This window comes from Pan troglodytes, chromosome 10, assembly GCF_028858775.2.
Source record: "Pan troglodytes isolate AG18354 chromosome 10, NHGRI_mPanTro3-v2.0_pri, whole genome shotgun sequence".
NCBI classification, from domain to species: Eukaryota; Metazoa; Chordata; class Mammalia; order Primates; family Hominidae; genus Pan; species Pan troglodytes.
Window position 1 is genome coordinate 38,259,683 of NC_072408.2, and position 13,197 is coordinate 38,272,879.

Below are 13,197 nucleotides of genomic sequence, written 5' to 3' on the forward strand. Positions count from 1 at the left end.
TCGTGGTGTCCCGGTGGCACGAGCCCCGCCTCCCTGAGTTTGCCCTCCTTCCTCCAGTTCGATTTCCTGGAGGTGGAATGAGGAGCTGCCCCTCCCGCCCCGGCCCCGAGCGCACACTCGACGAAACCCACACGAGACCACAAGAGTCAGACCGGGCGGACTGGTCCGAGACCAGGAGTAAGGGGAGAGGAGCGAGGACTGATGCCACTGTAGAAGGCGAGGTCTCTAGACCCCTCTCACCTGTGGGGTTCACAGGTGCCTGCAACCAGGATGGTAACCCAGACCAGGCAGAAGCAAGCTAAGAGAAAACGTTGGGTCCCTGGGCCTGGCCTCGCCCTCCCAGCTGGAGGCTAACGGTGCGGAGGTTCCCTCCAGCACTCGCTCCTTACAGCCCTCCCCACCTAGCCCAGCCCAGCCCAGCTCAGCCCAGCTGAATTTGCTCTTGGGTCTTTAAGGGGCGGGAACTGCCACCAACGCGCATGGCTGCGTCATTAACTTGCGCCTCTGGCCTGCGCCTCCACGTGGATTTGGTAGAGAAACCCCGGACTGGGATCATGGCAGCCGAGACTTGGAACGTGGCCGGAGCAGAGGCCCCACCGCCCCAGAAGCGCTACTACCGGCAACGTGCTCACTCCAACCCCATAGCGGACCACACGCTGCGCTAGTGAGGAGTGGGCAGAGGGAGAGAGAGGAGGGCGGGATTCTCAAAGCAGCCGGGAGAGCGGTTGTGCTGCAACTGCTGGGAGGATTTGGGGTAGACCCGGGTGGATCAGATGGGTGACGTCAGTTTTGGGGGTGGGACCGGGAGATTCGACAGAGAGAGGAGTTGGCGGGTTGAGAGTGGGCGTGGCGTTCGGGCCTAAGTCTGGGTAGCGGTGCTAAGTTTGGGAAGAGAAATAAATTGTTACTGAGACTGAAGTGATAGAGGCAGAATGTCGTTTCCATCTTTTGCTTTTGTTTGTTGGATTTAATAAAAAGGCAAACATATACACAATCCTGCCCGCACCTTACCTTACCTTCCCTCCCCACAGAGCACAAACACAAAGTAGGATCCCAGTGCATTAGGCAGCCAGTCTCGGGAGAAGGGGAACTTGTGCCCCAGAAAGGGCAGCTACCCGGCCAGGGTCACATCAACCGCCAGAAGTGGAGTTGGGCAGGTCAGCGTTTATGGGCCTCATGATGGTCCTATGATTCACACTGGGAGTTAAGGGTGGTTTCCATTGTCCCTCTTAGAGGCCACAGGGCCCAGTGTTACAGAATTTTTGAGAAACCCTCCTCCCTTTTACCTCCCACCCACACCCACCCACACACTCTCACAGTACCACTTCTGCAATAGTGTGACCAACCTTCTCATGCTTCTTATGTCTTCTTTCCAATAGCCCTGTGAAGCCAGAGGAGATGGACTGGTCTGAGCTATACCCAGAGTTCTTCGCTCCACTCACTCAAAATCAGAGCCACGATGACCCAAAGGATAAGAAAGAAAAGAGAGCTCAGGCCCAAGTGGAGTTTGCAGACATAGGCTGTGGCTATGGTGGCCTGTTAGGTAACACTCAGGCCCTCTTTCTGGGGTGAGAAGAGGCCTAATAGCTTCTGCTGCCTCAGCAACTTTTGTGGGGGGTCATAATTGGCCTTTCCCCTTTCGTCCAGACACTGGTGACATCAGCATGGAGAGGCTCCACCTACCCTCTACTCTGGGTCTGTGACCTTTGCCCTGGAGAGTGAAGGGGGCTGCCTCAAATGCTTCTTAAAACCTGGGTTGTCCTTTCTGGCGTCAATCCCTACATGAGCCATTTCATCTGCCAGGTTCTGGGTCAGTGAGCTGGTCAGCACAAGCATCAGAGATTAGCCGTTGTGGCCAGTGATCCTGAACTGTCTTTTCTCAGAGATTCTACCATCTCCCCTCCCCTTTGCCCCTCCCTCGCCAGATCTCATTCCTTCTGCCCCACTCTCCTGTTTTTTGGGTTCCTCTTGTATTGTCTGTATTGTCCCACCCATGCATGCCAAGCCACTCCCTATTTTTAGATCTTCCCAAACAGATAACAGCCTGATAGAGAAGAAGAGCATGGTACATAGAGGCAGAAAACCTTGGTTTAAGGTCCAGTTCTACCCGGGCACAGTGGCTCACACCTGTAATCCCAACACTTTGGGAGGCTGAGGCAGGTGGACCACTTGAGGCCAGGAGTTCAAGACCAGCTACTCAGGAGGCTGAGGCAGGAGAATTGCTTGAATCTGGGAGGCAGAGATTGCAGTGAGCCAAGATTGTACCACTGCACTCCAGCCTGGGTGACAGAGCAAGACTCCATCTCAAATAAATAAGTTCCAGTTCTGCCCCTTCTTAACTCTATGATCTTCGGCATATCTGACCCTCAGTTTCCTTATCTTCACAATTTACCACAGAGTGTTATAAGGATGAAATAACACAATGTGTGAAAACACTGTGGAAAACTCTAAAGCAATGGCAAATATACATGTATCCTCAGCCCTCCCATTCTGGTCTTGGTGACAATTTTCATTTCTCCCCCCGCCTCTTGAGCATAAAACTATCCATATATGTGTCTCTGTCCTCTCTTGCCGTTCTGGACTTTGGTAGTTGCAGGTTGAGGCTTCCTTTCCTGGGTTGACCCCTTTGCACTTCCTACAAGTATATGGTTGATGATTCCATTGCTATTTCTGTGTGCAGTGGAACTGTCACCGCTGTTTCCAGACACACTTATTCTGGGTCTGGAGATCCGGGTGAAGGTCTCAGACTATGTACAAGACCGGATTCGGGCCCTACGCGCAGCTCCTGCAGGTGGCTTCCAGAACATCGCCTGTCTCCGTAGCAATGCCATGAAGCACCTTCCTAACTTCTTCTACAAAGGCCAGGTGGGGAGGGGCCCTGGTGGGTTAGGCTGGTAGGCAGGTGGGGGCATGGAGGCCGGGCTCTCACAACCCTGTTGGTGTGTGTCTGTCTCACAGCTGACAAAGATGTTCTTCCTCTTCCCTGACCCACATTTCAAGCGGACAAAGCACAAGTGGCGAATCATCAGTCCCACCCTGCTAGCAGAATATGCCTACGTGCTAAGAGTTGGGGTGAGTTGGGATCGGAGGGATGATGGGGTGAGTGGCCTACTCAGGGGCCCTTCACTAAGAATTCAGTGGGGGTGCATTTAGGGACTCACACCACCACTCCCTTCATCTGGCTGCTGACGTTGCATGCAGCCTCCTGTCTAGGGTGATTTTGCCTATGCAGGGGCTGGTGTATACCATAACCGATGTGCTGGAGCTACACGACTGGATGTGCACTCATTTCGAAGAGCACCCACTGTTTGAGCGTGTGCCTCTGGAGGACCTGGTGAGTAGGGGACCTAGAGGAGGTGGAGGCCCTTTCCAGAGTGGTTCTGTATTTGGACTTAACTCAGTGCCAGGAGGATGGGATAGGTGTCTAAGGGCCAGGGGCAGTCTGAACAGTGGGCAAGGACTTATTGGACCCTTCCTTCTCCCAGAGTGAAGACCCCATTGTGGGACATCTAGGCACCTCAACTGAGGAGGGGAAGAAAGTTCTACGTAATGGAGGGAAGAATTTCCCAGCCATCTTCCGAAGAATACAAGATCCCGTCCTCCAGGCAGTGACCTCCCAAACCAGCCTGCCTGGTCACTGACTGCTTACTCTACCTTAGCTGGACCTCGTCTCCCAAGGACTAGAGAAAAGAGCAGGAGTCCTGGGTCTTCCCAGTTGAGACTGCTGGAGCTGAGACACAGTACTCTCTTAAAGAAGGTGGGGAGCTGCCCAGGGCAGAACCCACTGGTGTTCATGACTACCCCTGGCTCCTCTCACCTTGTCCCTCTACTGCCAACAGAAAACAAAGCAGCTGACTGAGATGGTCAAAGGACTTTGGACCATAGGGGATCTTTGGAAGGCTGTGGGGTCTTGCTCTGCCTTAGCACTCCTTTCTCCTTGTGAGATCTCTCCTCAGCTGGAATGAGGAATGTAGTCCATCTAAACTGCTTGCTAGGCTCAATTACCACTTCTGTTTGCTTTATGGATCCTGGGATAACATGTGTATGTGTACACATGCCTATTCTGCCATTTCTCAGGAAAGGGTGGAGTATGTATCATATGCCTTCTACCATCCTCCTGTCCTCTCCCTGCGTAAGACTTGACCTGGGGAATCTGTGTTCCCTAAATGTTGTCTCTAGAGAGTCCTTGGGAAGGTGTGGGGGTGGAGACCCTCTCCTTTTTCACATTGACCTTCAATTCCAGAACTTCAGAGCTGGCTGACTGGCACAGAGCCTGATAGAGTTGCAGTGGGGAATGAGGGAGTAAGGAGCAGAGAGGTAAACTGTGGGAGATTCTTTATTTTAATTTTTTTTAGAGACAGGCCCTCTCTCTGTTGCCTAGGCTGGAGTGCAGTGGTACAATCATAACTCACTGCAGCCTTGACCTCCCGGGCTCATGTAATCCACCTCAGCCTCTCAAGGCACTACAGGCATATGCCACCATGCCTGGCTAATTTTTGTATTTTTTGTAGAGACAGAGTTCCACTATGTTGCCCAGGCTGGTCTCAGACTCCTGAGCTCAAGCAGTCTGCCCACCTTAGCCTCCCAAAGTGTTGGGATTACAGTCATGAGCTGCCGTGCCCAGCCTAATTTTTAAACTTCTTCTGTAGAGACAGTCTTGCTATGTTGCTCAAGCTTGTCTCAACCTCCTGGCCTCATGCCATCCTCCTGCCTCAGCCTCCCAAAGTGCTGGGATTATAGGCATGAGCCACCACAGGATTCTGAGGCTAAAAGTAGAAAGGAGCTGCTAACCAGAAAGCCCCCCAGAGGAGACCAAGTCAGCTGGGGAATTAGAACATCCACATCCATTTAGCTCCTCTAACACCCCACAGACAATCTTTGAACTTAACTAATGTACAAAAAGTTTCTTCATTTCTGCTTCTCAAGCCCCAAATTCCCATGTCTGGAAGGAGGGGGCTTGTATACCCAAGAGACACCCTTATCCTCAAGAAAGAAAGATGGAGGTTCTAGGAGCCATTTTAGCCCATTAACCCACCTGCCATCTGCCCAGTATATGTTAGGTACAGGAGGAGGGGGAGGTGTGGCTAGTGCAGGAAAATAATGCAGAGAAGATACAACCCACTAAGCCAAGAATGTGGGGACAGTTACAGCTGTGCCTCCCCTGCTTCCCTTCCCGGAGGAGCTGAAAGATGGGGAATTCCTGAGGATGGGCCTAAAGGGGCTGGGCTCACTGGTAGAAGTGGTGGGAATATCAGAGACTGACTAGTGTAGCTTGGTCACCTAGTCCCTACTAAAAAGCCTTATAGCCTTTCCTAGGATGAGACTTTGAGGCTCCTAGACAAAGGCACTCTCCCAGGAGGAAAATCTTAGGCCCTCCCTCCCATGAGGGTCATTGCAACATGAGACCCAAGGGAGTTGTGAAGTCAGCCCCAGCCCCGCCTACTGTTCCTGGGTGCTAATCCACAGCACAGACCACTCAGGAGGAGGGATTGGCTGAGGAGCTTGGAGAGGGGGTGTCATCACCTCACCCAAAGGTTAAATAGGGGTTGAGATATGATGCGCAGGAGAAGCGCTTTCTTTTGCGAGCACCCTGAACCAGACCATGACCCAGACCCTCAAGTACGCCTCCAGAGTGTTCCATCGCGTCCGCTGGGCGCCCGAGTTGGGCGCCTCCCTAGGCTACCGAGAGTACCACTCAGCACGCCGGAGCTTGGCAGACATCCCAGGCCCCTCTACGCCCAGCTTTCTGGCCGAACTTTTCTGCAAGGGGGGGCTGTCGAGGCTACACGAGCTGCAGGTAGGAAGGGACGCCTTTCCCGAGACGGAGTGCTGGGGAAACTGGTTTTGACAGCGTCAGAAAGGACTGACTAGTGCAGAGCAAATGTGGGACAGCCAGAGAGAACGGATGCCCATGAAATAAGGAAAAGGCGAGTTGAGGCTGGGGGCGGTATGGCTACACTCGGGCAGAGCCCGTCCGGACTCTTAGCAGAGGGCGCTGCCCTGAGGTGTGGAGATCCTGCAGATATAGTACAAGTGCGCGGGAGGCCGGAGTGGGCAGTACCCTCCGCCTGCGTGCGGCTTAAAGCTACATGGGTTCCTTTTCATTCACTGAGGACTCGTCCTGAGATGGACAGTCCAGACATAGAACTTTTAGAGATTTCTCCTCGACCGAGATGATCAGAGAGGTCCTGAATGTCTGCCTTGCACAAAGTTCCTGTTTTGCCCATCACACTCAAACTTTCTAGGGATGGGAAATGAGAGAGGAGGAGTTTGCAGTATCAAAGGCATACACTAGTTGGGCACCCGAGAAGGAGCAGAAGCTCCCTCTTCCCAAGCCCAGTCAACGCCCTTGGCGTGGGCACAGGTCAAGCTGAAAGTCCCCGCCCAGGTATCCAAGTGTCCGCTGTGTCCGCTCCCCCAGGTGCAGGGTGCCGCGCGCTTCGGGCCGGTGTGGCTAGCCAGCTTTGGGACAGTGCGCACCGTGTACGTGGCTGCCCCTGCACTCGTCGAGGAGCTGCTGCGACAGGAGGGACCCCGGCCCGAGCGCTGCAGCTTCTCGCCCTGGACGGAGCACCGCCGCTGCCGCCAGCGGGCTTGCGGACTGCTCACTGCGTGAGTCTTCTCTGCCCCTAGAAGCCCAGACGCCCTGCAGCGGCCCTCTCCTGCTGCGGGTCCCGAAACTATCAATCTGGGGGCATGGTGGGAGGTCGGCTGTCCCACTCTACCATTGGGCATCTTGGGGTTCCCATCCCAGTCTGCTTCACCCACACTCAGGTTGAGCCCCAACCTCACTCCCCGCCTACCTCCTTATCCTTTGAGGCCCGAATCCTGGGAACTGGGGGAACCGGAGGAATTGGGCTAGGGTACAAGGATCTGGATGGAATGAATGTAAGGTTCTGTGACTCAAGTTACCCGGGAACCCCGGCCCCTGCGGGCAGGAAATGAGTAAAGAGGAAGGGGGCTGGAAGACAGGCGCAGGCTGGTGCAGGTTTCCGTACCCCAAGGGGGCAGACGCAATCCCTCTCCTGGCCACCGCAGCCGAACGCGCTCCTTCACTGCAGCCAGTCCCGTCGAGCCGTCCCCACCTTCCCGATGCGCACTCTCTCCTCAACCCTGCAGGGAAGGCGAAGAATGGCAAAGGCTCCGCAGTCTCCTGGCCCCGCTCCTCCTCCGGCCTCAAGCGGCCGCCCGATACGCCGGAACCCTGAACAACGTAGTTTGCGACCTTGTGCGGCGTCTGAGGCGCCAGCGGGGACGTGGCACGGGGCCGCCCGCCCTGGTTCGGGACGTGGCGGGGGAATTTTACAAGTTCGGACTGGAAGGTGAGTCCCAGGACAGAGCTGGGCAGGCGTCGGGGGCGCCCTACCAGAGCCTCCCGGAACCCTGACGGCGCCCCCTCCCGGCAAGGCATCGCCGCGGTTCTGCTCGGCTCGCGCTTGGGCTGCCTGGAGGCTCAAGTGCCGCCCGACACGGAGACCTTCATCCGCGCTGTGGGCTCGGTGTTTGTGTCCACGCTGTTGACCATGGCGATGCCCCACTGGCTGCGTCACCTTGTGCCTGGGCCCTGGGGCCGCCTCTGCCGAGACTGGGACCAGATGTTTGCATTTGGTAAGGCACAGGTCGAGGTGGAAATGGGGGAATGTAAAGCTGTCCAGGGGTAGCGAGGTATTCACGTGCCTTCTACCCACGCAGCTCAGAGGCACGTGGAGCGGCGAGAGGCAGAGGCAGCCATGAGGAACGGAGGACAGCCCGAGAAGGACCTGGAGTCTGGGGCGCACCTGACCCACTTCCTGTTCCGGGAAGAGTTGCCTGCCCAGTCCATCCTGGGAAATGTAACAGAGTTGCTATTGGCGGGAGTGGACACGGTGAGGTTCTCCCTCCGTGCTGTGAGCCGGTTCCAGGGCTTAGCCTCCGCAGACTCCGGGGCCATTTTTCTGTTGCAGGCGATCCATTATGGCCACGTAGGCCAGCTTGGCTTAGCACCCTGTAGCCCCAGACTCTTCCATAATCTGCACCCTCTGCTGGGTTCTCACACCCAACACCTCTCTTGCTTTCACATGTTTTTCAGGTGTCCAACACGCTCTCCTGGGCTCTGTATGAGCTCTCCCGGCACCCCGAAGTCCAGACAGCACTCCACTCAGAGATCACAGCTGCCCTGAGCCCTGGCTCCAGTGCCTACCCCCCAGCCACTGTTCTGTCCCAGCTGCCCCTGCTGAAGGCGGTGGTCAAGGAAGTGCTAAGGTGAGGGGGAAGGAGAGGAGGAACAAGAGGAAATGCCAAGGAACGGCTGGGGAAGCAAATAGTGGATGGAAGCAGGGAGAGAGCAGAGAAAAATGGCCCTCTACTCCTGGCCAAAAAGGGTTTGGAAGTTGGAAACAATGAGAAGGGGGCTGCAGCCCCTAGCCTCATCTTGCTGTCTCCATTTTGTGCTTTGCAACCTAGACTGTACCCTGTGGTACCTGGAAATTCTCGTGTCCCAGACAAAGACATTCATGTGGGTGACTATATTATCCCCAAAAATGTGAGTAAAGCCTATGCACCCTTTCTACTGAGCCATTCCTCACTATCTTGGGCCCCAACCCTGTTCTCAAACACTCTCCTAAAAGCCCTTCAAACACTCCCCTTGACCCCTCTCTAGGATATGCCTTTCTAGGATGTAATGGAACAGTGGGGAGATCCTTCCAAAAGTAGCCCCAGAAAACTTCCCCATCACCCACCAGGACCTGCCTTTGTCCCTGTCTGAATATCCTCTTCTTCATGCCTGCCCTATTCTGAGCCCAAACTGACAAGTTTGTTTTCCTTCGCACCAGACGCTGGTCACTCTGTGTCACTATGCCACTTCAAGGGACCCTGCCCAGTTCCCAGAGCCAAATTCTTTTCGTCCAGCTCGCTGGCTGGGGGAGGGTCCCACCCCCCACCCATTTGCATCTCTTCCCTTTGGCTTTGGCAAGCGCAGCTGTATGGGGAGACGCCTGGCAGAGCTTGAATTGCAAATGGCTTTGGCCCAGGTGAGTGCTCTAGATTTTATACCTTCCCCAGACTGGAGAGACCCTAACCCTCTAAAGTTGTGAGCTCTTTCCCCTGACAAGCATAGGAAATCATATAAGACCTGGTAGAATGAATCTTCTGAAATATGATAAGCCCATTATAGGCCTGGAGTGTAAGTGAGGGTATTCAAACTATTTTTTCCCTACCATAATCCCTCACCCTTATTAACCAAGAAGTCCCCTACTGGCCACAGGTGCCACCCAATCATTGACCATTCTAACACTAATAATGCATGCCCTTTACCAATTGGGTTACCAATGAATCCCCCCATTATAGATATCTTTCATAGTAATGCTCACCTTCTTCCCTTTCCAGATCCTAACACATTTTGAGGTGCAGCCTGAGCCAGGTGCGGCCCCAGTTAGACCCAAGACCCGGACTGTCCTGGTACCTGAAAGGAGCATCAACCTACAGTTTTTGGACAGATAGCCCCATGGAAAGAGACTGTCATCATCACCCTTTCATTCATCATAAGGATAAGATTTTTTGTAGGCACAAGACCAAGGTATACATCTTCCCCTAATGCCTATCTGACCAAACTGGATAGAACCACCATAGTGAAGTGTGAGGCGGCCCTGACCAATGTGTGAAGTATGCACTTGGCCTGACTCAGGAAGCCAGGTGAGAAAACCATGGTCTCTCTGCTTGCTTGGCCCTTCTGATCATATATGCATCCCCCAAGGATGAAATCAGATTTTAACTAATAATGCTGGATGGCCTGAGGAAAGATTCAACTGCCTCTCTTTTTGGGCTTTCATAGTGTTCATTGATGCTGCTGGCTAAGCATTTATCAAAGCATAAGCTCAGTAACTGTGCATCTGGTCTGTACCTGGTTGGTCCTTTGTCTTTGCATGTAAGCTCTTTGAGAGGAAGGGTGAAGCCTTATTTGTTTTTTATGTCCCCTGCCAGGGCCTGTCTCTGACTAGGTGTCACCATACACATTCTTAGATTGAATCTGAACCATGTGGCAGAAGGGATAAGGCTTTGTCTACCCCCTTCCTTCTTTGTCTTGCCCCTAGGAAGGTGAATCTGCCCTAGCCTGGTTTACGGTTTCTTATAACTCTCCTTTGCTCTCTGGCCACTATTAAGTGGGTTTGCCCCATCACTTAGTTCTCAGGCAGAGACATCTTTGGGCCTGTCCCTGCCCAGGCCTCTGGCTTTTTATATTGAAAATTTTAAAATATTCATAAATTTTAGAATAAATCAAATATTCCATTCTTGATTTTGACTTATTTCTCTCATATTCCCACTTCCTACAAGACCTGGAGGCAAGACCCTAACCCTCCCATCTCCCACCTTGGTTTTTCAGGTCCTGGGGGTGACCCCCATAACAATGGGAGGTCTGGACGCCTGGAAGAGTAGTTTGTAACACAAACCCAGACATGTTTCTGTCTGTAGTGGGAACATCCAAGTCTAGTCTGGCTTCCTGTAAGAGATTAAGGGGGTGGGGGGTGAAAAGTAACTGCAGGGGCTAAGCTGTAAAATGGGCCCGGAGCTAGGGATTTGCAGACATGGGCAGAGGTTGCTGACTCTGGTAAGGAAAGTGCTTTTGGACTGCCAGGATTGAAGGAAGTCCTAGATTGGTCACTTTGCCCTCTCTGGAAAAGTTGTTCCAAGATAATTTCCTTCAGAGGAAGGGATACAAGCAGAGAAGTGGAATCAGACAGACAGAATGAAAGCTGAGTGTGGGGGTGGCGAGAAGCCCTGGGGCACTGAGGCAGGATAAGGGCGGTGGGCAGAGGGAGCCTGTTTCCCTAAGTCAGCATTCTCTGGCCCCCCAGAGGCTGGGCACAGCTCTCCTCTTGTGATGTATACAGATTAACTCATCTTCCATCCAAATAAATCTCTCAGCACACTGCACAGTTCCTTCTGCATCCCAGATTACCCTTCCCATGTCAGGACTTGCCCCCCTTCCCCTACCGCTCACCCTATTCCAATTAGCTGGGTGTAGATGGAGATTTCACTTCACACTTCTTCCTCCTCCACACCTTGGCCTCCTGGCCTAGACATGGCTCCCTGACCGCAGAAACTGCAGTAGCCACCAGGCCTTCTGCAGGGGCATCTAATTATGCAAGATCTACAGAGGGGCAGGGCAGACCCAAAGCCTCGTACAAAGATCAAGGTTTCTGTGCATTTTCTGCCCTTCTCAACTCCTTCCCTACTGTATACTCAGTCTCCACCCCTATTCCTCTATCACTGAACTCAATTTGAACCTAAATGACCAAATTTTCAGCAGATTTGATCTTTGAGGGAGAATAAAGCCCAGTTTGTCAGACCCTTTCCCCTGGAATCAGTGATGAGAATTCTGCCCATCCGTACTCCCTATTTTCCACTGGGCAAGTAGGAATGCCAACTTGAAGAGGGCAGCAGTTCCCATGACCCTTTCCTGGACAATGATCTTTTTAAGTTGGAAAAAGGAAGAAGAGGAGACCATACTGATTGCTGGCCCCAACTCCCATACCAAGACTTCCATTAGTGCTGAAGGAGAGGGGAAAGTGTCCCACTTGGCCTCATTTTAGGACCCAGAGTGTAAATGGATACAGTGTGTTTGTGTGTGAGTATGTCTATTTTCTTTGGTATGTCTAACCTTCCCTGCAGAGCCATCACAGAGGACAGCTCAGGCTTGGCACAGGAAGCTCCACATGTGTCCTATCTACCTGAGCCCTATCTGCCGGTATAGATATTAGTAGTCACTCTGATTTGCAATCCCCCATTTGGTCCCCACCAGCTCTTCTGAGAATGGCAAATCAGTAAAGTCTGGCCTTTCTGTCTCCCAAGATGGGGGATATAGAGGGTTCTCTCTCTGGGGAAACAGTTTCCTACTGAGCAGACGGAGGGTTCAGTCTCAGTTCCCTATCCACTCTACTCCCTCAGAAATTGGAAGTTATATACTTCCACACTTTGAAATTACTTGAACCGCAGTCCAGCTTTTGTTCCTACATCCTGAGGCTGGTCTGGATGCCAGCACCATGGACAGCAACCAAGAACCCCCCCCCCCACTTTTGGGAGAGGGGAGGGGACAAGGTTTCTTGGGCAAGGATGTGTGTGGGCCTTTACAAGGGAAGCATTTTCTCCAAAACATCCCCAGGGAGGAAGGAGGCAAAGCAGAACCTTCCCTGATAGAAGGATCAATAATAAGAAAGGCCTCCAGATCTGACTTTAGCCGTGAATGAAGGAATTATTTAATTGCTGTTGAATGGTTTACTTAAAAAACAGCATCATTCATATAATACACAACCCCAAGGTCACAGAAGAAAGTGCCCGGGCTTCAGGCTGACCCACATTGTAACCAGTCCTTCCCAAATCTTTTCTCTATAAACAACAGTCCTCTATGCTGCTGCCTCCAAACATAATGCCATCCATTAATACCACTGGTTGGGCACACAGGGATCAAACCTGTGACCCTAAACTGCCATAGAAATAGCTTAAGCTGGGGTTGGAGACTCATAACACTGAGTGGGGGGATTCCCTCCATCTCACCCCAAATGAGTCCAAATTCACTTCACACTGCTTTTCTGGGTGAGCACAGTACTTGAGAAGGACTGATAGAACCCAGATGATCTCCAGAACAAGGCAGATGGCTCCAGCCTTCCCCAGCCTACAGGCCCAAATATTAGAGTCAGAGGAATTCTCATTCTTAACAAATAACCACCATGCTTCACATTTGCAATGTCTATTTCCCCTCATATTTCCATACCTATTATGTCACTCAACACAAAATTCCACGATTCTGTGCAACTCCAGATGAAAAACACATTTTAGAATTTGTTACACCAGCTACTATTTGAAATAAATGGACCATCAACTATTCTAGAAATCTCTTTATGTCATTGCTGATTTTCTTCGCAACGGCATCCAACCTGTCCCTCATTTATCCTTATTCCAACCCTATGAAGTAGACAGGAAAACCATAGCTAAGAGATTTTTTTCTATATCACACAACTCATAGGTGGCAGGTCCAGGTCTACCCTTTAGATACCTCGGAGTGCTGCCACCTAGCAGCCAACATGAATTATTCACCAGCAAGTGGGAGTCACACCTACAACTCAGAACCCACTGCTGCATTTGGGATTTGCAACCTGTGCAGAGAAACCTCCCCACATCTCCCAACCCTCCAGAAAAGCCCCAGATGAGAAAGGAGTCTCCACG

The 13,197-nt window shown here is 52.4% G+C and overlaps 2 protein-coding genes across 2 annotated transcripts; both read left to right on the forward strand.

Moving 5' to 3' along the window:
* Positions 1-37: 37 nt before the first annotated feature.
* METTL1 (methyltransferase 1, tRNA methylguanosine) lies at positions 38-4,001 on the forward strand. The gene is made up of 6 exons (XM_001167352.8): positions 38-664; positions 1,380-1,543; positions 2,681-2,865; positions 2,959-3,072; positions 3,233-3,334; positions 3,486-4,001. The coding sequence occupies exons 1-6, from the start codon at positions 480-482 to the stop codon at positions 3,639-3,641; spliced, it is 906 nt and encodes a 301-aa protein (XP_001167352.3). The 5' UTR covers positions 38-479; the 3' UTR covers positions 3,642-4,001.
* Positions 4,002-5,499: 1,498 nt separating this feature from the next.
* CYP27B1 (cytochrome P450 family 27 subfamily B member 1) lies at positions 5,500-10,268 on the forward strand. The gene is made up of 9 exons (XM_509175.8): positions 5,500-5,797; positions 6,422-6,612; positions 7,120-7,322; positions 7,408-7,608; positions 7,693-7,865; positions 8,069-8,241; positions 8,443-8,521; positions 8,811-9,008; positions 9,364-10,268. Exons 1-9 carry the CDS (start codon positions 5,603-5,605, stop codon positions 9,475-9,477), a joined length of 1,527 nt encoding a protein of 508 aa, XP_509175.2. The 5' UTR covers positions 5,500-5,602; the 3' UTR covers positions 9,478-10,268.
* The last annotated feature ends 2,929 nt before the right edge of the window (positions 10,269-13,197 follow it).